The sequence below is a fragment of the Indicator indicator genome, chromosome 22 (assembly GCF_027791375.1).
Source record: "Indicator indicator isolate 239-I01 chromosome 22, UM_Iind_1.1, whole genome shotgun sequence".
Taxonomy (NCBI): domain Eukaryota; kingdom Metazoa; phylum Chordata; class Aves; order Piciformes; family Indicatoridae; genus Indicator; species Indicator indicator.
Window position 1 is genome coordinate 6,048,299 of NC_072031.1, and position 27,752 is coordinate 6,076,050.

A 27,752-nucleotide genomic window follows, 5' to 3' on the forward strand; every position below is an offset into this window, starting at 1 on the left:
TAAAGCAGGGCAGAAAGTGAGCCTTGGTAGGTGACAGGGCAGCCACCCACCCTTTCCAAAGAGGAAGAGGACCTGGGGGTCCTCTCAGAGGACTCAGTTTGGTTGTCACTTCATCCCTCAGGCTGGTAGGAAAGGCAACGTTCAGGCATGCTGGGCAGAGAGAAGGAGACCTGGGCAAAGCAAGCAAAGGAATCTTGTTCCTAATGGTCCCCAGAGTGCAGAGAGCTGGCATGTGCTGACCCTCCACCCAACCCCCCTGGGGTAGGAGGACATGAGTAAGTGAAGGCCCCATCCACCCCGAGTCCACCCCCCAGGGCAGAGCAGGCACCTGCCCATCTCCCGAGAGCACCACCCCCTGCAGAAGCAGAGCTTGTGTCCTGTTTCCAGCTCCCAGCTGGTCCGTGTGTCTTTGCCTAGGACTCAAGGACACCCAAGAGCAAAGACAGGGCACAAGGACAGCCTGAAGGTGCAGTGCCCAGCGAGGAGCTGCCAGGCTGCACAGAGCAGTGGGGCAGAGCCAAAACCCAGCCAGATCCTGGCTCAGGCTGGCAGCGCCTGGTGTCGAGCTTCTGTAGACTCATTGCTACCTGCCAGGCCCACCAAAGTTTCTTCCATTCCCTCCTCAAGGCAAAGCAGGTGAAGAAATGAGACGGAGAGCTCAGGTCATTCACTGCTCCGTGGTCAACCCCCCTCCAGGAGCTGCAATAGGGGGCACAGGACCGAGCCTGCCAGAAGCAGCAGCAGCTGCGTGCGGGGAAGGAGCTGCCACACGTCAGGTGGCTGCGTGGTTTGGAACATCACAAACATGGTTAGGCTGCTTAAATATTTCATATCCCTGTCTTGCTGCCTTTCAGGGAGAACAAATTAATTCTGTTTCATGTCCCCAGAAATGGCCCACATCAAACCACCCTCCTGCACCGCTGCTTAAACAAAGCTGCGGCTCAAATCTCCGGGGGTTCTGCTGCTCATTTCCAATCCCCTCTGGGATCCATGGGTGGATTTCATGCACCCTGATTGGTAGTAAAGGATCATTGCTTCCTGCTATTGATCCCAGCCAGTGGGGATTTCACAGTGCTTTCCAAGCTGGGTTAGGCCACTGGTGAATTCTGCGTGGTGGCAGGAACCACAGAGGCGTTGGCACCACAGTGCCACCTCCGTGTGTTCCACTGGTGTGCAAAGGGGAGCTCCAGGCTCAGGACAGACAGGCAGCAGCATTTCAGGTTAAGGAAAGCATCACGTTTTTCTGTTGGCTCATAAAAGTGACACTCAAACTGGACAGTAAGACTCAAACTGAGCAGTGAAACTCAGAGAGGACAATGAGAAGCCCAAGGTGCTCAGCCACTTTCCCACTAGCTGCTCTAACTCAGCCCCTGCCCCATGGGTAGGCATGTCTTGGCCAGGCAGCTCTTTACCCCTCTTCCTTTCACAGACTAACAGCATGGTGAGGGTTGGAAGGGACCTCTGGATATCATCCACTCCAACCCCCCTGCCAAGCCAGGGTCACCTAAAGAAGGTCAGGCAGGAACACATCCAGGTGGGTTCTGAGGATCAGCCTTGTACTCTGGAGGCAGATCAGAGGGAGAGTAGAAGTGCCCACACACCCACTGGCGTTGGTGTTGGTGGTGTTGAGGTCCCTGCCACCCTCCCTGCACCCCTCTCCTGTCCCTACCCAGACTGCAGCACCTCCTTCCTCTGACAGACAAAATAATTCTGTTTGTGCCATGGCAAACCCCAGCTGCCCCTCCCCCAGGAAGGGGATTTCTCCACAGTACTCCCCCTCCCAAGGGACAGCTGGTTCTCCACACATGGTCCATCACACCACCCAGAAGCATCACTGGGTCCTGAAGCTGCTCCCCAGCCCTTGGAGGAGCTCATTTAAACACCAGCAAGGTTCAGTCACACCATGACTTCTTCACTGAGCTTTGCCTGGAGAACTTCCCTCACAGCTGGGCCTTTAACCTCTTCCTTACAGGTGTTTCTGCTGCTCCACATTCAGCAGATCATTCCCTGAGCCAGCAAATCCTCAGTCCAGGAGCCCACATGGGCCCAGCTGCAGGTCAGAGATGCTCTGGGGAGGGGAGGGGAGATGCTCTGGTGCCCATTTCCTCAGGAATGCCATCACCTGGCTGCCCTAAATCCTGGGGGATGGAAATCCTCAGATGTTCCTACAATGGCTTTGGCTTTTGCCCACCCCCCCCAGCTTACCCTGGCATGGCTGCTGGCATGCTCTCAGCACCTAAATCCCCTCACACAGATGCTTCACTGCAAATCCATCTGCTCTTCCCTGCCTGCTCACTTCAAGTGCCACGGGTCTGCTTCTGCTGCTACCACCACAGCACCATGCTCATGCCCTGCTCTCCTTCCCCCAGCAGCTCCACTCCTGAGCCTCCCTCTCTCCAGCTGATCCAGTCACTTCCCAGCAAAACCCAGTCTGGGATAAAGCACAGATCTGGTAGCACAGGGTGGGGTTTGCCTTTTCTCACCGTTTTTATCTCCTCTTGTTTTTTCCACTGCAGATTATTCTAGTTTCAAGTCAGACAAAGCTGGGGAGGAAAAGCAAGAGGGGGAAAAAAATACCCTGAAAACAGAGCCCAGCCTGGTGGTGAAGTTCCAGAAATATCTGAAAATGTTTCATCAAAAAAAAGCTGAGGAAAAAAAAAAATAAAACCTCCCCCCACCCAAAAGATTTTTGCTGCTTTACTGATTTGGAAATGAAAAGGATTTTTGAATGGAGAACATTTGCATGAGACTTTCACTCCTCTCCACCTCAGTGACTCAGCCTGGGACTTGGACAGCAGTGCTTCAGCTGCTGCTGGGCTTCCTTCACCCCCAGAGCATCCCCTGAGTGGGGGGCTGGAGGGATGTGGGGGCCAGGCTGCCCCAGAGCATCCTCTGGATCCCAGGGGGCTGCCCCAGCAGCACATCCCAGCAGCCCCAATGCAGGGCTGCAAGCTCAGCCCTGGCCAAGTAGGACATTTCTGCTATAGGTTGCTTCACTCCAGAGCTGGGAGCTTCATTCCCCTCCCTCATGCCTGCTCATCCAAGCTTCTCCTCCAGCTCTCACCAGTTGCCATCTGCAGGAAGCTGTAAATTGTTTCCTGGCTTTTCCCTCCCCACCATAGCTCCTCCAGCTCCTTCCTGTCCTTCTCTGAGCCAGGAGCTCCACAGCACCTGGACAGACATTGGACATCATCAGTTCTGCAGGGCATGACCCAGCTCCAGCCCCATGGCTGCTGGAAGGGCTGTGGAGATCACAGAATCACAGAATGCATTGGGTTGAAAGGGACCCTCAAAGGTCATCTTGTCCAAGCCCCCTGCACTCAGCAGGAACACCTCCAACTAGGTCAGGGTGCTCAGGGCCCCATCAAGTTTGGTTGACCTTGAATGTCTCCAGGATGGGGCCTCAACCCTAGAGGAGCAAGTCCAAGGGGGGCATCATGGAAGCTCCTGTCTTCAGAGTGGGTTTTAATTGTTTCTATTGGTGGACACCAGGCCATAGCCAACCACCCCAGAGGTGCTGAAGTGTGCTGCAAACAGCCTTTGCCACTCGTGGTGGTCACCTTCACAGTGACACCAGAGGACACCTGAGCCACCTGCTTGCCCCAGCTCTCCTTCTGCATCTCTGTTCCCAACCCCTCCATGAAGTCCAGTTGATCTGCACCCCCCAGAGCAGTGCTGGGTCTTGAGGACAGCCCAAGAGGACAAGCTGGACTCTCCCAGGTGTTCTCTCTGCCCCAGGGCTGCAGGCTGTTGGGAGGAGTGGGAGGTGAAATCCTCGGTGCTCCCCACTCAGCCTGGACCACATCCATCCATCCATCCTGGTTGCTCCTTTGGGAATGAACACTTGGCACAGCAAGGACCATCCTGCCATTTCCTCCCCCCCAGTCCAATCCAGGTGGAATCTCCTCCCAGAAGGGACTTTCTGGGCTGTCAGCAGGATTCTGAACATAATTAAATCCTGCTGCTTTTTCAGATGTCCTTGGAAGGCACCTGCCTGACCCATTTTGGCTGCATCCCAGCAATGACAATGCTGGGGGGTGGGGGAAGGAGGGGCAGAGAGGAGTGTCCTGCCTGCCCCCCACCCCCCAAATCCCACTGCCTGCACCCTGCCTTTGCAGCATCGATGCTTGGTGGGAGGGGAGGGTTAATGAGGAAAGGGGTAAGGGTGCTGACAGGGGCTGTAATTAGTGAGGAGATGAGGAAGGGCTGTGCTAGCAGGGAGGGACACCAGCCGGGGGTGGGAGGGGATGGCCATGGTGCTCGCAGGGGGACCCCTCACCCAGGGACCCACCACCTGTGGGACCTCCAACCTGGAGACCTCCCATCCGGAAGGCTTCCACCCAGACACCTCTCACCCAGGGATCTCCAGCTTGGGGACCTCCCACTCATGGGACCCTCCCACCCAGGGACTCCTACTCCCAGGGCCCTCCCCATCCGTGGAACCGCCAGCCCGAGGACCCCCAGCCCAGGGATGCCCTCAACCGGGAACACACAACTCGGGACCCTCCCCACGGGAGTCACAGAGCCCGGGGACACCCCGCCAGGATCCCCTCCGTGTCCGACAGCCTCGGGCTGTCTCCGCCGCTCCCGCAGCACCCCCAGGGATGTCGCCGTTCCCACGGCAACGGAAGCGCTGCGGGGACAGAAAAAGGAAGAAAAGGAGAAAGAAGCTGAGGAAAGCGGATGGGGGAGGGGAGAGGAAGGGCAGAGACTGCCCCCACCCTTGGGGACAAACCCCTTTCGGGTCGAGCCGGGGGATGCTCGCGGTGGGGGGACCCCGGATCCAGGATCCTCCAGCGCAGCAGGATCACTGCAGTGGGGCTGGGGGCAGCCACCTCCCCCAGTACCACCCAGTATCAGTCACCTCCCCCAGTACCACCCAGTACAAGCCATCTCCCCCAGCAGCACCCAGTATCAGTCACCTCCCCCAGTACCACCCAGTACAAGCCACCTCCCCCAGTACCACCCAGTATCAGCCACCTCAAACGCCTGGAAACCCAAAATGGAGGGACTCAGTCCACGTTGTGCCCCACCTGCCCTCCCGGGGCTAAGGTTTTCTCCATGTCCCAGTTTGGTTCTTAAATCAAAAGTGGGTCCCAAACCACCAACGGACCCCAGGACCTGGGGAAACAGCACCAGGGAGGGGGCAGCAAAGCTTGGCTGGTGGCAACAGCAGGACAGACAGACACAGCACAGAGCCTGGTGTGGGGCAGGAACTGTCCCCCTGTCCTGGGCACTGGTGAGGCTACACCTACAGTACTGGGGTCACCCCAAGAAGGACATTGAGATACTGGACTGGGTCCAGAGAAGGACAACAAAGCTGGGAAAGGGTCAGGGGAACAGGGCTGGTGAGGGGCATCTGAGGGAACTGGGGGTGCTAAGTCTGGAGAAGAGGAGGCTGAGGGGAGACCTCATTGCTCTCCACAACTCCCTGAAAGGAGGCTGGAGCCAGGTGGGGGTTGGTCTCTTCTCTCAATAAACAACTGATAGGATAAGAGGAAAGAGACTTGAGTTACACCAGGAAAGATTTAGGTTGGACATGAGGAACAATTTCTTCCCTAAATTGTCAAGGCCTGGCACAGGCTGCCCAGGGCAGTGGTGAAGTCCCCATCCCTAGAAAGAATCTGTGGATATGTGGTGCTGAGTGCCATGGTTTAGTGGTGACCTGGCAGAGCTGGGTTAAGGGTTGGACTTGATGAGGTCTCTTCCAACCAAGACCATCCTGTGATTCCATGATTCTATGATTCTGTGATTCCAGGATTTCATTATTCCATGACTCCGAGATCCTGTGATTCCAGGATTCCATGATTCCATGGTTTTAGGATTCTGTCATTCCAGTATTTCATGATTCCATGGTTCTATGACTGTCATTCCAGGATTCCATGGTTCTAGGATTCTGTCATTCTGGGATTCCATGGTTCTATGACTCTGTCATTCCAGGGTTCCTGGACTCCAGAGTTCCATGGTTCTATGATTCTGTGATTCCAGGATTCCATGGTTCTATGACTGTGTCATTCCAGGATTCCATGTTTCTATGAATCTGTGATTCCTGGATTCCATGGTTCTAGGATTCTGTCATTCCAGTATTTCATGATTCCATGGTTCTATGACTCTGTTGTTCCAGGATTCCATGTTTCTATGAATCTGTGATTCCTGGATTCCATGGTTCTAGGATTCTGTCATTCCAGTATTTCATGATTCCATGGTTCTATGACTCTGTCATTCCAGGATTCCATGGTTCTATGATTCTGTGATTCCAGGATTCCATGATTCTAATCCTGATTCTGTCACTCCAGGATTCCAGGATTCCCTGACCAAGCCTGGGGATTCCCCGACCACGCCTGGGGATTCCCCTCTCCATCAGTCCCGCCGTGGCTGCAGGGCAGAGGAGGGAGGGAGCCTTGCCAGCACCAAGGTGCCAATTACTCCTTCATTAGCAGCCGATGGATTTCTTTTACCAGCCCCTGTGCTTCCCTGCACAATGTTGATCATTTTGATGGAGCATTTGTTTTAATTTCCCAAATGAGGAAGCAATCTTGTAAATATTGTGCGGTAATTAAAGTCGCTATTTATTGTGCAGCGTGCTGGCTGCTGCCAGCACACAACCTGATTAGCATTCCCCTTCCACCCAGCCTCTGCTCCAGCCCTTCCCAACGCTCCAACAGCTTCTTCACAGGCTCACAGACTGCACTGGGTTGGAAGGGACCCTCCAAGGTCATCTTGTCCAACCCCCCTGCACTCAGCAGGGACACCTCCAACTACAGCAGGCTGCCCATGGGGCCACACTGAGTCTGATCTTGAATGTCTCTCAGGATGGGGCCTCAAGCACAGCCCTGGGCAGCCTGTTCCAGGGTCTCACCACCCTCATAGTGCAGAACTTCCTTCTGATGTCCAACCTAAATCTGCCCTGCTCCATTTTCAAACCACTGCCCCTCATCCTATCACCACAGGCCCTTCTGAATAGTCCTTCCCCAGCATCCTGTATGTCCTCTTCAGATGTTGAAATTCAGCTATAAGGTCACCCTGGAGCCTTCTCTTCTCTAGGCTAAACATCTCAAATTCATTCAGCCTGTCCCCATAGCAGAGGTGCTCCAGGCTCTGACCATCTCCATGGTCTCCCCTGGACCCTCTCCCTCAGGTCCCTGTCCTTCTTGTATTGAAGGTCAGCACCGATGACCTCATGGCTGACCTTGGAGGAGGACAGAGATGGGGACAGGAACAGAATGCATGGTCATGTCTTTGGTTGTGCAGTTGGCTTTGCAGCCCCTGCCTGGGGTTAGGCAGCATAAAGCTGCAGCCCAGCCAGAGAAGAGGCTATGCACAGCTGGAGGATGCAGAAATTTCTTTAGGATGGTTCGAAATCCTCCTTCCAGATCTCCATGGTGACCAGGAGCTGGAGTCTTCTCCAGTGCCGGATGCAGGGTTACAGGGCAGGCAGTGGCCATGCCGCTGGGGTCTCCCAGTTGAAACCACAGAGTGATGGGGACACGTGGTGTGGTGGAGAGGGTCCCCATGGCCTGGAGAGCAGGACCACAGTCTGCTCACACACCTCCACCATTGACAATCCCACCCAAACCTGATGGGGAGTGCTCCAAGATCTGTGTCTGAACTTGGGCTTCCACTCTCACCCCATCTGCATGAAGCACAACTGAGTTTACCCAAAGCTTTGCTTTGTGTGGCTTTTGTTTATTGGTTCCTCTCCACAAACGTTCCAAGTAGCAAAAGCTGAGGGAGAAAAGAAAAAAAGCCTAAAAAAAAAAAATCCTTGGCAATAAAGATCCCAGGGAGTGCTTTCAAAGCCCTTTAAAATGGAAATCCCTCCAGCCCCAGCATTGCTTGGTGCTGGGGGAAGCGATGCTGAATGTCACCGGGTGTGCAGGAGGAGGTGCAGCCCCCGCTGCTCAGCTCCCCGCCAAGCCAGGGGGGCAAGAGGGCTCTGGGGTCCAGGCCCCCGCATCACCCTATCCCCAGGCTCTCTCCCAGGAGACCCAGCTCTGTGCTGGCTACTCTCCGGGGAGCCCGAGTGGGCTGCTGCTGCTGCCGGCGAGATGAAGAACCAATGACATGAGGAGCAAGAGTCAGAAGCAGGGGGTGGGAGCGCAGGGCTGAGCCCCTCTCTCCACATTGCCCCTCTACCAGCCTTGCTCTGCGGCTCTCTCCGGAGGGGGTCGGGGCTGAAATCCCTTGGTTGGACCCCCATACCTGAGCTGGGGACATCCTTAGCAGCCCCCCCATGAAGCATCCTCAGCTCTCTGGCGGCCATCGCTTGCAGAAGCCCCCAGCGCTCTGTGTGCGCCGCTGCCGCTCGTTAGTGCTCCTCGCTAACGAGGCTCCTCTGGTGGTTGTGCCTCGCTGTGGGCTGCGCAGGAAATAGAGAAACAGAGGCTGGCGAGGTGCTCCGGGGTGGCACGGTGGCAAGGGACATGGCATGAGGTGAGGGACACAGCATGGAAGCAAGTGATGTAGTATGGTGGCAAGGGACACAGCATGGCGGCATGGGACACGGCATGGCACTGAAGGACATGGCACAGTGGTGAGGAACATGATCACGGACAGGCATGGCAGGGAGGGAAGTGGCATGGTGACAAGGGACGTGGCACAGCAACAAGGGATGTTGCCTGGCCTCAAGACCTGTCCCCCAGCCCCACGGACACCACCCCAGCACTGGAGGACACGAGCCTGCCCCCACGCCTGTGCCACCTGGCCGGCGCTGATGCCAGGGCTGAAAAGCTTCCCTAGAACACATCGACTCCCACTCCCCATCCATCGCCTCGCTCCCTGTCTCCTACATGCAGATGCCAGCTCACACGCGGCACCGGCTCCGCACGTCATCGCCCACCTCCACTGTCCCCTGCACCCCCACCATGGCACCCACGCAGCCACCGCCACGTCCATCCCCGGGGAGCCCCCTCCCAATAGCGAGCACCCATGGGAGCTCCCCGTAGCTCTAGCACCTGTGTGGGAGCTCCCTGTGGCACCAGCGCCCATGTGGGAGTTCCCCGTGGCACCAGCGCACAGCGTGATGAGCAGGGTGCTCCAAGGGCTCGCTCAGAGACCCGGGAGGTGGGCATGGAGTAGGCTGGCAGAGATGTGCCAGCCAAATGAGGAGCTGCCTTGGAAGCCAGAACCTCCCTAGTTTGCTCCTGCAGGCAGGAGGGAGCCGAGGAGCAGGCTGGTGCTGTGGGGTTGTGTCCAACCTCAAGTGGTGGGCACTGGTGAGGAGCAGAGCATCCCACTGTGCCCAGCTGGCTGCTGCCTGCTCCTGTGGTTCCTCCCGGAGCACAAAAGGAGCTGCAGGGTAGCAGCACCTTCCCTTCTCCAGGCTGTGCTGTTTCCAGCCACAGGCAGGCGCAGGAAGCGTCTGCAGCCCAGCACAGGGAGAGCTCCCAGCTGCTCTCTTGGGGCACTCAGCCACCATGCCCCTGGCGTCCCGAGGTGTTGCCTCTGCTCAGGGGTGCTGCTGCTTCTTCCAGAGGAGGCTTTCGGGGAGCACATCACCAGCCACCCCTGACCCTTCTGAGGGGAGAACTCAGAAGGACAGTATCTGGGGTCTGCTCCTTTCCTGGATGGTGGTGGGCTCAGGTGGCAGGTGGGAACAGCCAGACATTCTGCCTGCCCATGAAAAGCCTTTGGTGAGCCTGATGTGGCACCAGGAAATGTCTCCTGGTGAGGTTCCACCACCTCAGATCCTCACCATGGGGCCAGCCATGCTTGGTGCCTCCTGAGCCCATGGCTCTGGTGATTTGTTCTTGCTGGGAGTGTTGCTCTCTGAGTGAGAATGGAGAGTTCTTGCTTCTTCAGCCCTTTTGCTCTTACCACCTGGACCATCTCACTCCTGGGGGCAAGCTCAGGGGTGCTCAGGCATTGGCACAGTGATGGAGCCAGGTCTCCTGCAGTAAGGGGCTTGGTCCTGCAGAGTCCATGTTTGGGGTTCCCAGAGCAGCTCAGGAGGGCAGAGTTCCCTCCCAGCTGGTTCATCACTCACCTGCCTCTGGGGTGCCAGCCCCTCGTGCTGCAGAAAGGAGAAGTCACCTTCAGAAGACAGCAGGACTGAACTGCCAACCCCAGCAAGGACCAGGCTGCTCTTATGGCTAAGGCCACAGAGAGGCACAGCCACAGGGCATTCCCAGGTGGGTATGAGGCTCAGGGGGACAGGGAATGCCCCCAAACTGGGCACAGCTCCATGTCATCGAGCCCAGTGCCAAGCTGTGCTGCCCAGTGCTGCATGGTTAGCAGGTGGGCAACATCCCACCAAGCACCATGCTAGGGCTGGGGGCATCTTGTGCTGCCCCTTGCTGCCACCCTGGCCTGCCCAGCACAGAATGGCAGACTGTGAGCAGCTCCCTGCTCCTGGGGGTGTTGCTGGGCAGGGCTGAGCTGGGGAAGCAGAGACTCAGCCCAATTACTTGGCTCATTAATTGGCACGTTTGCATGCCACTGAGCAGCTATTGCCAGCCTGACACTGCTGCCAGCAGCTGCATCCCCCACAGCCACCAGCCAGGGTGGGCAGAGCCACCCTCACCAGGCACTGGGGCACGGCCTCCAGGGCCAGGCATGGGGCAGGGCATGAAATACACTGAGAGCTCCTGTGCAGCTGGGGGGTTCATGCAGGCCAGGGAGGGGTCTAGCTCAAATTGGGGCCCACAAGCCAAGGTTTGGGCTCCTCCACTGCTGGCTATTGGCCATAAGCAAACAGCCTGGCACGGTGTTCACCCCCTGGCACTTGGGACTTCATCAGGAAGCCCTGGGTCCCAGCCCTGGGAAGATGCTTTTGTTCCTGCTTGCAGCACCTTGGCCCTTTCCCATTCCCACTTCCTTCCAGCCCAGTCTCCAGACTGGGCAGCACCATGCAGGGGCACAGCTCTCCCAACACAGCCCTCTCCCCAGGGGCACCTCAGAGCCCCCTTGTAAGGGCTGGGAAAGCAACAGATACTTCCCAGGATAAAAGATGCCAAAATGAGGAGTGACCCAGAGATCTTGGGACTTGGGACTTCAGCAGGAGCCTCCACCATGGACAAACTCTAGGCTGTGCCCTGCGGCAGGGCTGGCACCAGGCTGGCAGCAGTGGGGCTTTCTTCCCCTGTTTAATGTTTAACCAGAGTGTTTGTCCAGAGGGAAAGAGCTGCAGTGAGGGCAGCAGGGGCTAGGGTACGTACAGGGACAGACAAACATCCTCTGGTGCTGTTCCCAGAGCACACTTGGAGCTTTTTCCATGTGTCTCCAAAGTCCTGACACAGCCATGGCCCAGGTGAGCCTTTGGTGGCTCTTGCAGACCAAGCAGTGCCCTGGGCAATCCCCAGACCCTTCACAGAATCATGGAATCATTAAGGTTGGAAAAAAATCTCTAGGAGGTCTCATCAAGTGTAACCATGAACCCAGCACCACCACAGCCATTAAACCATGTCCCCAAGTGCCATGGCCACACATTCTTTGAACACCTCCAGAGATGGTGACTCCACTGTCCCTGGGCAGCCTGTTCCAATCCCTGACCACTCTTGCAGCAAAGAAATTTGTTCTAATCTCCAACCTAAACCTCTCCTGGTGCAGCTTGAGGCCGTTTCCTCTCATTCCTCTCACCTGATAGAAGAGAGGAGACCAATCCCCACCTCACTGTAACCTCCTTTCAGGGAGTCATCGAGGAAACCCTTGCTCCTCAGCACCACATCTCTGCCTCCCAACTCACAGAATCATACCATCCTTAAGGTTAGAAAAGGCCTTTAAGATCATCAAGTTCAGCCTTCTACCCAACACCTCCATGACCACTAAACCATGTCCCAGTCTGCCACATCTACTCATTCCTTGAACACCTAAGTGCAGGGCTGTGGGTGTTGGTGCCCTCACCAGCCCCAAGCCCTACCCCCAGCAGTTACCTTCCCTGTTTGGTACAGGTGCCCAGTGCCTGCCCCTCTGTGCAGCTCTTCTCCATCCCATCAGGAAGCTGGAAAGCATCAGGCACCATCCCAGCTCTGCAAGAGGCCATGTGCCAACAAACCCTGGTACAGACCCATGGCCAAGCCTGATGCACGTTTAATTGAATGGGAATGAGAGATATTTTATGTCCTTAAAGCACGTTGAGTGCTTGGAAGTTAATTGGTATTTAATTAGCATAAATTAAGCTCTTTAATAATACTCAGGGAAAAAACAACACAGTGCTACAGATGCTTTATTAAAAGTCACCCTGATGGATTCAGACCAAATGTGCTGAATGCAGCAGCAGCCAATCAGGCAGGCAAACGTGGCCAGGCATGGGCCAGCCCCAGCTCCTGCCACCCTCAGCTCTGCCCAGGAACCCCGAGCAGAAGTTGGGGGGCATTGGCACCCCCATGGGACTAGGGTGAAGAAGGCAAAGGGTCCCAGTGGAGCTGGGGTGCAAGATGGAGCTGGGGTGCAGGATGAAGTCCTGAAGGATGGAGCCAGGGTACAGGAGGGAGCCAGGGTGCAGGACAAAGCTGGGGTGCAGGAGGGAGCCAGGGTGCAGGATGGAGCCACGGTGCAGGACGGAGCTGGGATGCAGAAGGAAGCTGGAGAGCAGAAGGGAGCTGGGATACAGGATGGAGCCAGGGCGCAGGAAGGAGCTGGGGTGCAGAAGGCAGCCGGGGTGCAGAAGGGAGCTGGGGTGCAGGAGGAGGCCAGCCCCAGGCAGAGGCAGCTGCAGCCAGCAGCTTGTTTCCTGTGGTGCCACAGGGCCGTGGTTCCTCTCGAAAGGGGAAGGTGGGCACCCATCGTCCTCAGCACACCTCAGCTGCCTGCAGCCCCACTTCTGCAGAGCTCTGCACCCCAAGCGGGGGCTGGGGTCCCCACCATGGCTCCCCACATCCCCCCAATGTCCCGCTGAGGAGGAAGCAGCTCCCTGTTTGGTTTGGTTGGTTGGGTTTTGTTTTTTTGGTTTTTTGGTTTTTTTTTTTGGCGGTGTTGCCATGACAACCATCCCAGTGCCATCTTCAGGCTATTTGTCTCTTTCTGTGGGCTGCGGCGTTTTCCTTCCTGAATGAGCAGCTGCCTGTGCCCCAGTTCACCCAGGACCTGCTGCCCACCGTGAGTACCACGTCCCCCTGCCCTGCCCAGCCCCCGGAGCTGCCGCGGGAAGGGACGAGGCCAAACAGGCAGAACCCGAGCCAGGGATGCTTCAGTGCTGCCATTCCCTGCTTCAGCATCTCCACAGCCTTGGCCCCTTCCAAAACAGAACCCGCCTTTGTGCCTGCATCTGCCGGTCACCTCCCGGGCTGGGCAAACGAAAAGCAAGCTGAAAATAGAGAGGTGACCTTGCCCAGGGCTCTGCCAGCCCCACGGGGACAGCAGCCAGCTGGGAATGTCCTTCCTGCTCTAGCAGAGGTGGAGCAGCCTGTGGAGGGAGGGAGGAAGCAGCTGCTGGTCCCAGGGGGTTCCTGCAGACACTGGTCCCAGCCTTGGCAAGATGCTCTTGCTCCTGCTTGCAGCAGCCTGGCCCTTTCCCACTCCCATTTCCCACTTCCCTGCAGCCCAGTCTCCAGACTGGTGTGCTGGGTGCCGGACTGGGCAGCCCCACGGTGGAGGCACAGCTCTCCAGCACCTCAGAGCCTACTCGCAGGGGCTGGGAAAGCAACAGACACTTCCCAGGATAGAAGATGGCAAAATGAGGAGTGACCAAACCCAGGGAAGCTGAGGGGCTGATGCTGGCGCTGGGAGCACTGTCAATGACCCTCCCGCGCTGGTTTAGCACCCAACAAGCTCTCTGAAGGGTGGGGATGGGCTCCCTATGACGCCCCCCGCCCCCCGCCAAGGGCAGCCCGCAGGATGAGTCAGGGCAGAGCTGCCGTGGGGACGGACGCTCAGCTGACGTAAAGCTGCTGCTCTCCCCCTGCCCACGCAGCTCCATCGCTCTCCTCCTGCCAGCTCCTCCTGTTTCTGGCACCAGCTCCTCTGGTAAGGGAGCCCCCCAGCCCCCTCCCCTCGCCCCTCACCCCCAGCATTCACCCTCTGTGCAGGGATAAATCCACCCTGAGCTCTGGAGCGTGTCACCCCCTGCCCCTGCTGATGCTGAGAGGGGCTAGAAATGAGACTGCCACCAAACCTCCCTTCTTCTGCCACCCTCCCATTCGGTAGACCATGGGCATGAGCTGCTGGCATCATGCTGGAGCTGCAGGAGGGGCAGGAGCTGACCTATGGCACAATCTGGGTAGGGGACTGCCGTGTGGAGCATAGGCTCTGGGGGGGCTGGACGAGGAGGAGGGAGCTGGTGGAGAGAGAGGAGAGGTGCTCAGAGAGGAGACAAAGGCAGAAGCTGGTGTGGGACAGGGCAGGAAGCCTGGCAGTACCCACCAACACCTCCTGGGGCTGAGGAGTTCCCATCAGCATGTGCCAGGGCAGAGGCAGCTCACTGCTTGGGTGTCAGAGTTAATATTGTCACGAGAAGTCAGGAAGGATTGATGTGATTGGTGTCAGTGCTGGTGAGCAATGCCACCTGGTCCCCGGGCACAGCTGCTTCCCTCTGCTTCATGCCACCTCAGAAGGGTTCCAGCAGCCTCCTCACAGGGTTTGGGGAGCCAGCAGCTCTCAGAGACTTCCCCAGGGAGCTGGAGATGCTCCTGGAGAGCCAGCCACAGCCACACACCTCAGACCTTCTGCACACAGGTGATGCCCACTGCAGAAGATACCAGGTTCCCTGGCACTGCAAACACCCAGGTACAGCCCTGGTGGGATGAAGGACACCATGCTGACTGGTACTGGGGAAGACTGGCATGTTGTGGGCACTGATGAGGGTCAGAGGCTGTTCCTGGTGAGTTGGTCCTTGCAGCTGTGCCAGGGGCTGGCAGAGCCCTGGGGACCAGGGTTGGGGTGATGCTGCCTGGTCCAGCTTGGCTGCTTTCCATCATCTCTGGAGCATCAGACAAACCATCTCCTGAGTGTGGGTTGCCTGGGAGGTGCAGAGGGGAGGTGGAATGGAGAGGAGCAGGAGCTTCATGCTGACTGTGCTGAGCCACACTGGCCACCCATGGCACACAAGCACTGGCAGCACACACGGGGCTGCACCAGCATCACTTCAGGATCAGGCGGGTGCTCTGGTCACCCAGCAGCAGCCTTGGGAGAGGGCAAAGAGAGAGAAACTTGGGATCAGGAACCCAGTGCCAGCTGCAGCCCAGTGCCACCCTGAGTCTGGATTGGCCCCACACGGAGATATGGATGAACCAAAGACATGGGATTGGACACAGGCAGCCTGGGGGGATTCTCCTTCTCTACTCTGCCAGTCAGGTCACATCTGGAGTCCTAGATCCAGTCCCGGGCTCCCCAGTCCAAGAGAGACAGGGAACTACTGGAGAGATCCAGCAGAGGATACAAAGATGCTGAGGGGTCTGAAGCAGCTCTGTGAGGAGGAAAGGCTGAGAGCCCTGGGGATGTTGAGCCTGGAGAAGAGCAGCCCCAGAGGGGATCTGATCAATGCTCAGCAAGAGCTAAAGGCTGGGGTCAAGAGGCTGGGGCCAGACTCTTGTCAGTGGTGCCCAGGGACAGGACAAGGGGCAATGGGCACAGACTGGAACTCAGGAGGTTCCATCTCAACAGAAGGGGAAACTTGTTTGGTGTGAGGGTGCTGGAGCCCTGGAGCAGGCTGCCCACAGAGGTTGTGAAGTCTCCTTGTCTGAAGAGATTCCAAGCCCACCTGGCCACTGTGATCCTGGGCAAGCTGCTGTGGGTGCCCCTGCTTGAGCAGGAAGAGCTGGACTGGGTGATTTCTAGAGGTCTCTTCCAACCCCACCATGCTGGGATGCTGGGGATCAGCCAGCACAGCTGTGCTGTGGTGCCCCACACTTACCTCACTGTCACACTGACCAGGAGGGCAGCCACAGTGGGCCCTACCCAGTACACCCAGTGGTAGTCCCAGCAGCCTGCCAGCAGCGCGGGCCCAAAGGCTCTGGCGGGGTTCATGCAGGCTCCGGACACACTGCCTCTGAAAGAAGGATGGAATGGGACATGGCTCCAGCTCCTGCCCTCTCCCTGCTGGGACAAGGAGGCAGCAGCAACGGTGTGACCCTTCTGGGGCTCCTTGTTAGGATCTGAACCTGCTCTGGGTGGGCTCAGGCTGGGACCACCCCGGTCCACACCCAGACACAGCTGCTGGGTGCCTGGGGACTATTTGCTTCTGCAGCATAAGGATCACAGGTTGTGTTGGAAGGGACCTTAAGGAACATCCAGTTCCAACCTCCTGCCATGGGCAGAGACACCTCCTGGATCAGGTTGCTCAAAGCCTCATCCAGCCTAGCCTTGAACACCTCCAGGCAGGGGGCAAGGATGCCCAGCCCCAAGCAGCTGCTCACCAGCAGGCACCTGCAGGCACAAATAAACAAAAAAAGAAACCCAACAGGGCAGGAGGCTAAATTCTGAGACCCAAAGTAAAAGTGAGACTTGGTGGTTCTCAGAGTGATCCTGGGCTGTCAGGGGAAGGGTGGTCAGAGATGGGTTCTCTCCTTGGCTTGTGTTTCCCTGGTTCTCGTCTCCAAGCTGTCAAGGAAACCCCACCATGTGGGGTGGCAAGAGGAAGGCTGAGTCTCTCTTGGGGCTCACCAGGAGCTGGGCTTTTACCCAGGGAAAGTTCAGTGCCAGGTGGAGGTGAGGCAGGAGAGATGAAGGTGTCTGCAGATGGAAGAAACCCTCAGCAGATAAATATTTGCCCAGGAGGTTTGAACAGGAGCTGGCATCCCACTAGAGGGGGCAGTGCCCATTAGCATCCGTCGCTGTGCCTGCTCCTTAGCTGCGTGTGCCACCTGTGCCACCTGAGCCAGAGTCCTGCCTGCCCTTCCAGCAGTCAGGAGGAGATGTGGTGAGGAAAGGCTGCAGATGGACCCTCTGCTGTTTGCTCAGGGCTACCTACAGCAAGCACCACCTGTGTGGCCCCTGAGCTTTACCAGCCCAAGGTTGGTACTGGGGAAGGCTGCTGGGGATCAGAGCACACATGGGGCATGAGCCAACAGCTTCTGCACCCAGCAGCTCTGCCCAGAGATGGTAGGAGTCTGGTGGGGTCCTCTGCCAGCCTCTGCAGTGTGCTCAGCTATTCTAGGTGGCACTGGCCAGCAGGTTCTCTGATGTGCTGTGAGGAGGTACATCCCATCTCATCCCATCCCATCCCATCCCATCCCATCCCATCCCATCCCATCCCATCCCATCCCATCCCATCCCATCCCATCCCCTCTCCAGGCACTCTCTCCTCCCTGGTGCAGGAGGCAGCATCCTCAGTGCTGGCCAGGGAGAGAACAGTGCAGCCCTGATGCTGGGTGCTAAGAGCTGCCCCTGGGCTCTGCTCAGCCAGCTCCACAGGAAGCTCTGAGCACCAGCTCCATCCCCACATCCTGTGGTCCCCTCCTGCCCCCCTGCTTGAGGACCTTGCTGGGCAGATGGCCCTGGCTGGCTGGTGGGAGGAGGGCTGAGGAGCTCACCCTGCCAGCACGGTGGCCGTGACGGTGCAGCTGATGTAGACTGGAGCCAGTGGGGACTTGGTCTTCCCATTGATGGCTCCCATGCAGACCACGAGGAGCAGGAAGGAGGTCATGATGATCTCGTTCACGAGGGCAGGGGGGACCTGCTCATCACTTGTGATGATGCTGAAGGCTCCTCCCGTGGAATTCCTGTAGGACTCCTCCTCCACCACAGCCTGCAGGGGGAAGCCCAGGCTGTGCTGTGCAGGCTCCATATTGTGACCTTGCCCAGGCATATGTCCTCGCTGTGAGGCCAGCGTGGGCGATGCGGCAGGTTAAACGCAGCTAAGCTCTTCACTTTCCTCCTGAAAGCCAGCCCTATGCTCCTGGCAGACACCAACTCAGCAGCCAAGGCTCTTCAGCACCTCCTGAGGCAAGGAGCCAGCCAGCAGGAGCCTCACCCAGCCCCCAAGGGGTTCGTGGTGGCCAAACCGCCCTGTGCCACCGAGAACCCCATGGCTGGATGCTGGCAATGGGCAGCACTGAGCAGCAATGGAGCACAGCTGAAGAGCACCAAGGCAGCAGCAGGCACCATGTGTGAGCATGGAGCTGCAGAGGTGCCCTGCCTCACTCTGTGCCTGGCTGGCTGCCAGAGCAAACCTCCGGAGAAGAAGCTGCCATCAAGAATTCATTAGCCAGGCCCCAGAGTGTGATGCAGACCTGAGCCTGGGGTGAGGAAAGAAGTGTCCAAGTCCTGCCTTCAGAGCATGAAAGGTCTGGGGGGTGGGATGAGGTACCCTGGCCCTGAGCAGCAGACAAACCCTGCACCCACACAGCAAACCCCTGAGCTGTGTCACCTGGTGAGAAACCACCACTCTTGATCACAGATTCCTAGAATCAGGAAGGTTGCAAAAGGCTCCTAGGATCACCAAGTCCAACCTTCTACCCAACACCTCCGTGCCCACCAAACCATATCCCAAAGTGCCATGGCCATAGGATTCTTGAACACCTCCAGGGATGGGGACTCCACCACCTCCCTGGGCAGCCTGTTCCAGTTCCTGACCACTTACACCAAGTCCATCTCACCCTTCCCATCACACACTGCTGCTGGAGCCCGCAGGGCTGGGTGGCAGGCTGGGGCTGGCAAGCAAAGTCAGTTAAAGTCCCTCAGCCCTGTGTTACCTCTGGTTAAAGAGACCCCCCCAGGTGTCCATACCTTTGCCAGGCCAGCTCCTATCACCCCTCCACAGAGCTGGGAGAGCCAGTAAGGGACAAGCATCGTGATGTTCAGCCCTCCAACCAGCCACACAGCCAGGGACACTGCAGGGTTGAGGTGGCCTCCACTGCATGGGAGAGAGGAGCATCAGCAAGGGGTTCACTCCACAGGCTGGAGCCACAAATACTCTTTCAGCACTTGGCCATGAGAAGGTGCTGCAGAAGAGCAGAATCTGGCAGTATCTCTGCAGGTACTGCTTTGAACCTGCAGCATCTCCATGCTGAACACCAACTCCTCCTGTGTGCTGCAGGAGGGGCAGGAGCTGCCCTGGGGTGGGCTGAGGGACAGGTTTGGGGGGGCTATGTCTCCAGTGCCCTGCAGGTGCTTCCAGGAGCTCCCACAGTGCTACCAGGAGATGTTCATGGAGAAGAGATCTTCCTTGGCACTGTGGGGAGCTGCAGGACATGGAGTGCACCCGAGGCCCTGATACAGGGGGGGTTACACCACTGGCCCCCTTCCCAGCATGAGCTGTGCCTGTGGCAGCACCACACCTGCCCACCAGCACTGTCTGGAGCAGCTCCTGCAGGAGGAAAGTCACTCCCTGGTAGACTCTTGTGGCAGCAAACCCTGCCTGGGACAAGGAGAAGAGGCAGGGAGTCCAACCATCAACCCAATACCACCATGGCCATCAAACCATGTCCCCAAGTGCCATGGCCACAGATCTCCTGAACACCTCCAGCAATGCTGACTCTACCACCTCCCTGGGCAGCCTGTTCCAATCCCTGACCACTCTTGCAGCAAAGACATTTTTCCTCATCTGCAACCTAACCCTCTCCTGGCACAATTTCAGGCCATTTCTTCTGTCACCTGAGATTAGGGAGAGGAGACCAACCCCCACCTCACTGCAGCCTCCTTTCAGGGAGTTGTAGAGAGCAATGAGGTCTCCCCTCAGCCTGCTCTTCTCCAGACTTACCAACCACAGATTCCTCAGCTGCTCCTCACCAGCCCTGATCTCCAGACCCTTCAGCAGCTTCATTGCCCTCCTCTGGACCTGCTCCAGCCCCTCAGTGTCCTTTTTGGAGTGAGGAGCCCAAAACTGACCCCAGTATTCAAGGTATGGCCTCACCACTGCTGAGCCCAGGTGGACAATCACTTCCCTGCTCCTCTTGGCCACACCATTGCTCATCCAGGCCAGGACACATATTCCCAGGGAGGCAGGGAAGAAGACAAATCACTCTTGGACAGAGCTGAGGCCACCTCCCAGCCACACCAGCACCACTGTTAAAAAATGGGATTTGAGGCTTTGTCTGCCTCTGCTCCACAGAGATGTGAAGGCATCAGGGTCTCCTTGCACCCTTGCCCAGCTCTGGGAAGGGCTGGCAGGAGCTGCTGCTCACCTAAATCCTTCAGCATGAGGCTGCCAGGCAAGAGGAGCTCAGATAGCTGCTAATTGGAAGAGATTAGCAAGGGACACAGAGTGATGAAGAAGTTTCATAACCACTGAGCCTGGGCAGGATTGCTGGGGCAGGCGATGAGTCAGGTGCCTGGCAGCTGTAATTACCTCTGCTCCAGCTGCAGTTAAAGACCCAGCACAGCAGCACCACACCAAGGAGCTGCCTGCTGAGGCTCACGGGACAGGGCTCTGCCTGCAGATACATCCAGGATGGGTGGGAGCCCAGGAACTCAAGAAGGATCTGTCTGCAAATAAATCCCACCTGGAGCACCTAGCCAGCGACCTCCCACCCAGAGCTGGGCCCTCTCTGAACACAGCTTCACAGACTGCACTGGGTTGGAAGGGACTCTCAGAGGTCATCTTGTCCAGCCCCCCTGCACTCAGCAGGGACACCTCCAACTACAGCAGGCTGCCCAGGGACACATCAAGTCTGATCTTGAATGTCTCCAGGCATGGGGCCTCAACCACAGCCCTGGGCAGCCTGTTCCAGGGTCTCACCACCCTCATAGTGCAGAACTTCCTTCTGATGTCCAACCTAAATCTGCCCTGCTCCAGTTTCAAACCACTGCCCCTCATCCTATCATTAGAAATCCCTAAACCCTCACTTCAGGCTAAATACTCAGACACAGCTCCTCCTGGCTTCAGAGCTAATGGGGGACCCACAGGACACCTCTGCACCCCCTCATCATGAAGCCCTCCCCATTCTGCTTCCTCTTTCCATGGCTTCCCTGCACTGTGGGCTTTGGGGTGCAGTGGGCATCCAGCATGGTTCTTCTGGCACATGCACCCCACAAACCTCTCCCCAGGGCTTCTCCCTCCTAATGGGCACTGCTAAATCAACAATTTGCTCTGACTCTGAGCCCCCCTCCCTGGCTGAGGGAGGTTTGTGTCCCAGTCCAGAGCCACTCCATCCCTGAGGGCTGAGTGGGTCCCACCAGAGAGAAGGCAACAAAACCCCACAGGGACTGTTGCAACTCCTGCCTTCAGGATAAATCCCTGTAGCAAACATCAACTTTTGTATGGAGCAGGTTTGTCTAAAGGTTGCTTTTGAGGAATTGAAGCTATTTCTAAAAGGAATTCACAGTCTTCAGCTGCAAACACCCAGGGGAGCAGCATCATTGGGGCAGCTTGTTCCCTTCTGACATCCTTTAAATGCCAACATCTCAGCCTTCCACAGCCAGGAGCCTGCCTCAGCTGTGACCAATTTTATTACCAGGGGTTAAAAATAAAACACTGCTCTCAAAAGCCAAGCAAACTCCTCCCCAAACCAACTTGCTCTGGGTGATCACCACCACCTGTGCAGCCATCCTGCTAACCAAGAGGCTGGATGGCAGCACAGCGTGGCTGTGGCAGGACACATCCCAAAGGCAGTGTGAGGGGAGCCATGAGCATCAATCCCAGAGCGCCAGGTTGGAAGGGACCCCAAGGATCACCTGGTCCAATCCTTCTAGGTGATGGTGGAGCTGAAATGAGCTGGCCCAGCACCCTGCCAAGCTGAGCCTGCAAACTGTCCAATGCAAGGGACTCTGCTGCTTTCCTTGGGAGATGATTCCAATGCCTGACTGTTCTCATGGGGAAACACTGCCTTCTGGCTTCTCCCCAGAAGGAACTTGTCCCCCTCACCCCTTGCCTTCTCCATGGGACTCCTCATAAAAAGGGAGTCTCCATCGTCCTGGTTCCTGCTCAGCACAGAAACCAGGTGGGTGCTGCAGCATGGACCACGCCACCCCGGTGAGGGGGCCAGGGGAGGTGCCAACCCCTCCTTACCTGATGCCTCCCAGGATGGTGATGATGGGTCCCAATGCCAGCCCGTGGACTAGGGCAGGCTGCAGCAGCTCTGTGCCCTTGGAGTCCTCGAGCACGGAGAGGCAGCCGACGAAGACGAAGAGCGCAGTGCCCAGCAGCTCGGCCACACAGGGCTGCAGGTACAGCTCGTACCAGTGAGGCCCTGAGGGCCTGGTCTGCATGTCCATCACCATCATCTCCTTCACCACGGGGTGACCACGCTCACCAGTGCCCATGAATGGGGATGGAAGGAAGCAGGAAGAGTCCTGGTGGCAGCTGGTCCCACAGTCACCACTGCGGAGAAGCTGGAGGTGGAGGCTCAGGTCTTGGAGGGGTCCCAGTGGAGGGACAAGACCCCTTGAGGAGCACCCTGCTTGTGCTGCTGAAAGGCTGCCAGGCTCCTCTTGACCTGTATGAGGGGGCAGTGGATGGGAGGTTCCACAAATGGATTGGGAGAAAAAAACAAGAAGGGGCAATAAAAGCTGATGGGCCAGCCCCAGGAATATCAAAGCTCTTTATCTCCACCACTCCTTCCTTCAAGGCTTTGGGGTTTGCTTTTTTCCCTTGTGATTTTGTTGTTGTGGTGGTGGTGGTTGTTTTGGGGTTTTGTGCCAAGATTTGGGATGTGATTCCTGTCCTGGAGGTCCCTGCAGAGCCAGCACCTGTGCCAAGCCCAGCTTGCTTACTCTGATGGGCAGCTTTTACCTGGCAGATGCCAGCATCGTGGGCATGGGGTATGCACAGAGCCAGCAGTGCCCTGGGAAATGGCTTACAGAGCTTTGGGAAGGGAAAATCACTCCTTGGGAAAAAGCAGCCCTGGGCAAAGCACAGCTCTCTGCAGTGAGGTCCAAGCCCAAGGGGTAACAGAAAGCATAGCCCTTCACACAGGGTGTCACTGAAAGCCCTGAAGAGGGTGCAGGAGGAGGATGGGTGAAGGCTGCACCCCAGGAAAGGGTGTCCAGGGGCACCATGCTGACACAGCAGGAGGCAAAATGAAGCCTTTGGAGCCAGCCTAGGACTTAGGATCATAGAATCATTAAGGTTGATAAAGATATCTAAGATCATCCAGTCCAACCATCAACCCAGCACCACCATGGCCACTAAACCATGTCCCCAAGTGCCATGGCCATGCATTTCTTGAACACCTCCAGGGATGGGGACTCCACTACCTGCCTGGAAAGCCTGTTCCAATTTTAGGGCATGGCAAATACTTGGGGTTTCATTTGTGTTATACCAGATCCAAGAGAGCTGCAAAAGTGATAGATTTGCCTCAAGTTACTGGAGGAGCCTGCTTGAACCACAGCCAGAGCCAGTTCCTCTAAACCTCAGCCCAAGTTCTGCCCAGAGCTCCTGAAGTGAGGGGCCCATATCCTCCTTTCAGTGCTCTCAGTGCTGATCAATAGCTGAAGAGAAGGGGCAGAAGGGATGGACAAGAGGCTGGGGCCAGACTCTTCTCAGTAGTGCCCAGGGACAGGACAAGGGGCAACAGGGACAAACTGGAACCCAGGAGGTTTTATCTCAACAGGAGGAGAAACTTGTTTGGTGTGAGGGTGCTGGAGCCCTGGAGCAGGCTGCCCAGAGAGGTTGTGGAGTCTCCTTGTCTGGAGAGATTCCAACCCCACCTGGCCATTGTGATCCTGGGCAGGCTGCTGTGGGTGCTCCTGCTGGAGCAGAGGAGTTGGACTGGATGATCTCCAGAGGTCCCTTCCAACCCCACCATGCTGGGATTGCTGTGAGGGTGCCAAGGGACCCACCAAGCACTGTGAAAGTTGTCATTGATCAAACACTTAAAACCTCCCCAGCCCCCCACCCCCACCCCAGAGGGGATGACCACATTCAAGCCATGGAGCTGCAGTCACCAAGGAAGGTGGGGGGGACAGCCAGAAAGCTGCAGCCTGGCAGGGGATGGTGGGCACCACCACATAGCCATGGGCACAGCAGAAACAGCCCTGGTGAAGCAAATGTGGGCTCTGCTCAGTGCAGGCTCCAAGAGCAGCTCTGCTGAGCACCCCTCAGGAGGTGAGCTTGGTGGCATTTCACCTCCTTGAGCAATCTCCTGCAGCCTCTCATGTTTGTGGTGGCTGATTAAGGATTGGGGCTCCCAGATTATTTCTCTCTTTTACCTTTCCTAAGCAAGGCTGAAGATGTTTTATGATGTTTTCACAAGGCACTGGGGATGGGAAGGAAATTTCCACTTGCCTGTCCCAGGGAAGGCTGTTGCTGGCCACATGGCAGACAAGGGTCAGGCTACAAGGGAATTCCACAGCAGGAACTTCTAAGTGAGCCTCTACCAACTCTGTTTCCAGCCTGAGAGGTTGTTTCCTGCACACACAGGGTCTTGACATCAGGTGATAGAAATCACTGGAATGTGGAGTGTGAGTGGTTGGGGCTGGCTGGTCTTTGGGGCTCCTCTTTGAATCCCCTCATGGACCTGTGGAAAAGACCTGATTCAATCTTGTCATCTGCCCAAGCACAGTCACCTGGAGCCAGTTTCCAAGAGGGAGATCAAACCCATCCATCCCCACCTCCCAGCACAACCAGAGGAGGGTCTCACTGGCAGGGATTTTAACTGGGGCAAAAGCACCTCAGGTTTCAGGACCTTTATGATGAGAGATTCAGGTGAGATGCTCAGGTTCCACCTGGTGCCTCTTTCCAGCAGCTCCCAACTGGTATGGCAGCAGTGCACCAGGAGATGGCTGAGCTGCCCCAAAACACCAGCAGCATGAACCAGCCCCAGGAGCCAGCCCAGGGCTCTGCTGCTCCTCAGCCAGGGCAGAGGCAGCAAAATGACTCCTTCCAGACACTGCTGCCCTGTGCTTGGGGCAAGGACACTACTGAGGGACCTGGGGCTGTTCAGTCTGGAGAAGAGCAGACTGAGGGGAGACCTCATTCTCTCTACAGCTGCCTGAAAGGAGGTTGGAGGGAGGTGGAGGTTGGTCTTTTCTTCCTAGCCTCAGGTGATAGAATGAGAAGAAATGGCCTGAAATTATGCCAGGGGAAGTTTAGGCTGGAAATGAGGAAAAATGTCTTTCCTGCAAGAGTGGTCAGGGATTGGAACAGGCTGCCCAGGGAGGTGGTGGAGTCCCCAACCCTGGAAGTGTTCAAGAAACCTGTGGCCATGGCACCTGGGGACATGGTTTGATGGCCATGGTGGGGTTGGGTTGAAGGTTGGACTGGAGGATCTTAGAAGCCTTCTCCAATCCAAACAATTCTGTGATTCTATGATGGTGATGCCACCATGCCACAGGCTGCTGCACATGTCACCCAGTGGAGCAATGGCTTCAGAGTGCTGGAAGGTCAGAGCCCAGAACTGAAGATTAACTCTGTGTCCTTGGCTTGTAAACATTTACCATGGCTGCTGAGGAGCAGCAGTGTTTGCCTGAGCCTTCCAGGGGAAGTGCTCCATGCTCAGGCAACAAAGAATTCATTATTGCAGAGCACAGAGCTGAAACAACACAACCCAAGGGAGATCTTGAGGCATATTGCCAGACATTGGAACAGGCTGCCCAGGGAGGTGGTGGAGTCCCCATCCCTGGAGGGGTTAGAGAAATGTGTGGCCATGACACTTGGGAACATGGTTGAATGGCTGTGGTGGGGTTGGGTGGACTCAGTGGTCTCAGAGGTCTCTTCCAGTTCAAACAACTCCATGATTCCATGAGCTGCTGCTCCCACAGGGTAGGAGCTCCAGCCAAGAGGCTCTGAACCAAGTGGCAGGCAGCACTGCTTGGGCATCCCATGTCTGCCACCTGGGACTGACGGGAAAACATCTGAAAGAAAGCAGTTGGGAGATGTCAGCCCTGGGAAACCACTGCTCTGGTTTGGAGCACCAGGGAAGAGGAAATGTTGGAGTTTGGGGGTTTTTGCATTGCCACATTGAAGTGCCACTGTCAAAGAGCTCAGCTGGCAGTTTCTTGCCTTTGCCCCTGGATTCCAGGGAATGCTGCAGTTCTCCAAGCACTGCCTTGGTGTGAGGATGGCTACAAGGGCAAACACCACCCTCCTGGAGGTGATTTGAGCTGACCTCAGAACCAGGGACAAATCCAAGCAACAAAACAATGACACTTCCAGCAGCCACCCTTTGTGGCTCCTAAAGTGCTCTCCTAAGTCCTACTGGAATCTCCTGATGGACAAAATGAGGCCAAGGCATGGCTTGGCTCACCACCAAACCCTCCCAGCCAAGGGGCAGAGCAGGCCCTGGCTGAGTGGGAGGGCAGGTGGGCAAAACACAAAGTGCCCATCAAGGAATTCTCTCCACTTTTCAGCTGTGCTGTGCTGAGAAGTGCCAGAAGAGCATCAAGACATTGGACACAGGGTTGTCTGACGTGGCCAGAAGTCACACTGCAGCAAGATGAGCATGGGCAAGGCAAGGAGCTGCAGGCTGAGGGCTCCACCAATGCCTGAAGGGAACAGCAGCATCTCAGCACGCTTGTGGCTGCCTGGAGTCTGCCATGCAGTCATGGAGTGGTTGGGGTTGGATGGGGCCTTAAAGATCATTTAGTTCCAACCCCTCTGCCACAGGGCAGTGGACATCTTCCACTAGACCAGGAGGCTCCAAGCCCCACCTGAGCTGGCCTTGGAAGGTTTACAGCAGCAATAGACATGATCTATATTTATCCTCATGAAGTGGCAGAGGTGGGGCTGGATTTCACCTCTGTTTGCCCTGAACTGTGGCTTCCCTGCACTCACAACTCCTGAGCAGAACACAGTCTTCTAACACCTCCTAAGTGACTGCTGCAGACCCAGTTCCAGCTTCACCTCACAGGTTCATAGAATGGGCTGGGCTGGCAGGGACCTTGAAGATCACCTACTTCCAACCTCCTCACATGGGCAGCAACACCTCCACCAGCCCAGGGTGCTCAAAGCCTCATCCAACCTGGCCTTCAACACCTCCAGGGAGAAGGCTTCTACAACCCCCCTGGGCAACCTGTTCCAGTTTCTCACCACCTTCAATGTCAAGGATTTCTTCCTAATCTCCACTCTCAATCTGCCTTCCCTGAGCTTCAATCCATTCAATCCAACATTCCTCTGGGAAGAGTCTTCTCCAGCCCCTGCCTTTTCTTCTGGCACCACTGTGAGGTGAAGAAACCACCCTGCTCTCAGCACCCTTGGCCCCTCAGGGATGAGATGAAATTCTTGACACCAAGCTCTGCCCAACAAGCTTGAGGAAAACTCTGCTGGTGGGGAAAGGTGTGGGGATGGGGACAGAGAAATCTGTTCCTATTAGCAGCCACTTATTTTTGTCCCTGTTTGTGCTTGCACCTGTTTTACAAGTGACAACAGCAACTGTGTCAACTAGAACAGGAAATGGTGGCACAAAGCAAGCAGCAGCTTCCAAAGATCCCTTTTAGGAACCACAGAGAACATTTCCCATCTCCATGGGCAGAAAAGCCAAAAGTCCCTGGTTTCATCCAGCCCTCCCCACTATTCCATCCTGTTTCTGCTTGCAGATCTCCAACCTCTCAATGGAAAAGATGTGAACCATCCCTGGGGTACATGAGGAAGAGTGTGGCTAGCAGGTCCAAGGAGGTTCTCCTCCCTCTCTACTCTGCCCTAGTGAGGTGCTGGCTCCAGTTCTGGGCTCCCCAGTTCAGGAAGAGCAGGGAACTACTGGAGAGAGTCCAGCAGAGGTGACAAAGATGCTGAGGGACCTGGAGCATCTCTGTGAAGGGGAAATGGTGAGAGCCCTGGGGCTGGTGAGCCTGGAGAAGAGCAGGGATCTGATCAATGTTCAGCAAGAGATAAAGGCTGGGGGGCAAGAGGCTGGGGCCCAGTGGTGCCCAGGGACAGGACAATGGGCAACAGGCACAAGCTGGAACCCAGGAGGTTGCATCTCAATAGGAGGGGACATTTGTTTGGTGTGAGGGTGCTGGAGCCTTGGGGCAGGCTGCCCAGAGAGCTTGTGGAGTCTCCTTGT

The 27,752-nt window shown here is 56.7% G+C and overlaps 1 protein-coding gene across 1 annotated transcript; it reads right to left on the reverse strand.

The window, feature by feature from the left end:
- Positions 1 to 15,014: 15,014 nt before the first annotated feature.
- On the reverse strand, positions 15,015 to 22,035 carry AQP8 (aquaporin 8). Its single transcript, XM_054391204.1, has 5 exons — positions 21,821 to 22,035; positions 18,601 to 18,727; positions 17,406 to 17,620; positions 15,788 to 15,922; positions 15,015 to 15,057 (listed from the first exon to the last, which is right to left on the reverse strand). Exons 1-5 carry the CDS (start codon positions 22,033 to 22,035, stop codon positions 15,015 to 15,017), a joined length of 735 nt encoding a protein of 244 aa, XP_054247179.1.
- Positions 22,036 to 27,752: the final 5,717 nt, after the last annotated feature.

Bases quoted from the DNA above. Each gene is read 5' to 3' on its own strand.
- AQP8 (XM_054391204.1), bottom strand. From the start codon at position 22,035: ATGATGGTGATGGACATGCAGACCAGGCCCTCAGGGCCTCACTGGTAC. The intron at 18,728-21,820 runs GTAAGGAGGGGT...TCTCCCATGCAG, and splicing joins ACCATCCTGGGAGGCATCAG to TGGAGGCCACCTCAACCCTG. The intron at 15,923-17,405 runs GTGAGCTCCTCA...TCCTTCTTTCAG, and splicing joins ACGGCCACCGTGCTGGCAGG to AGGCAGTGTGTCCGGAGCCT.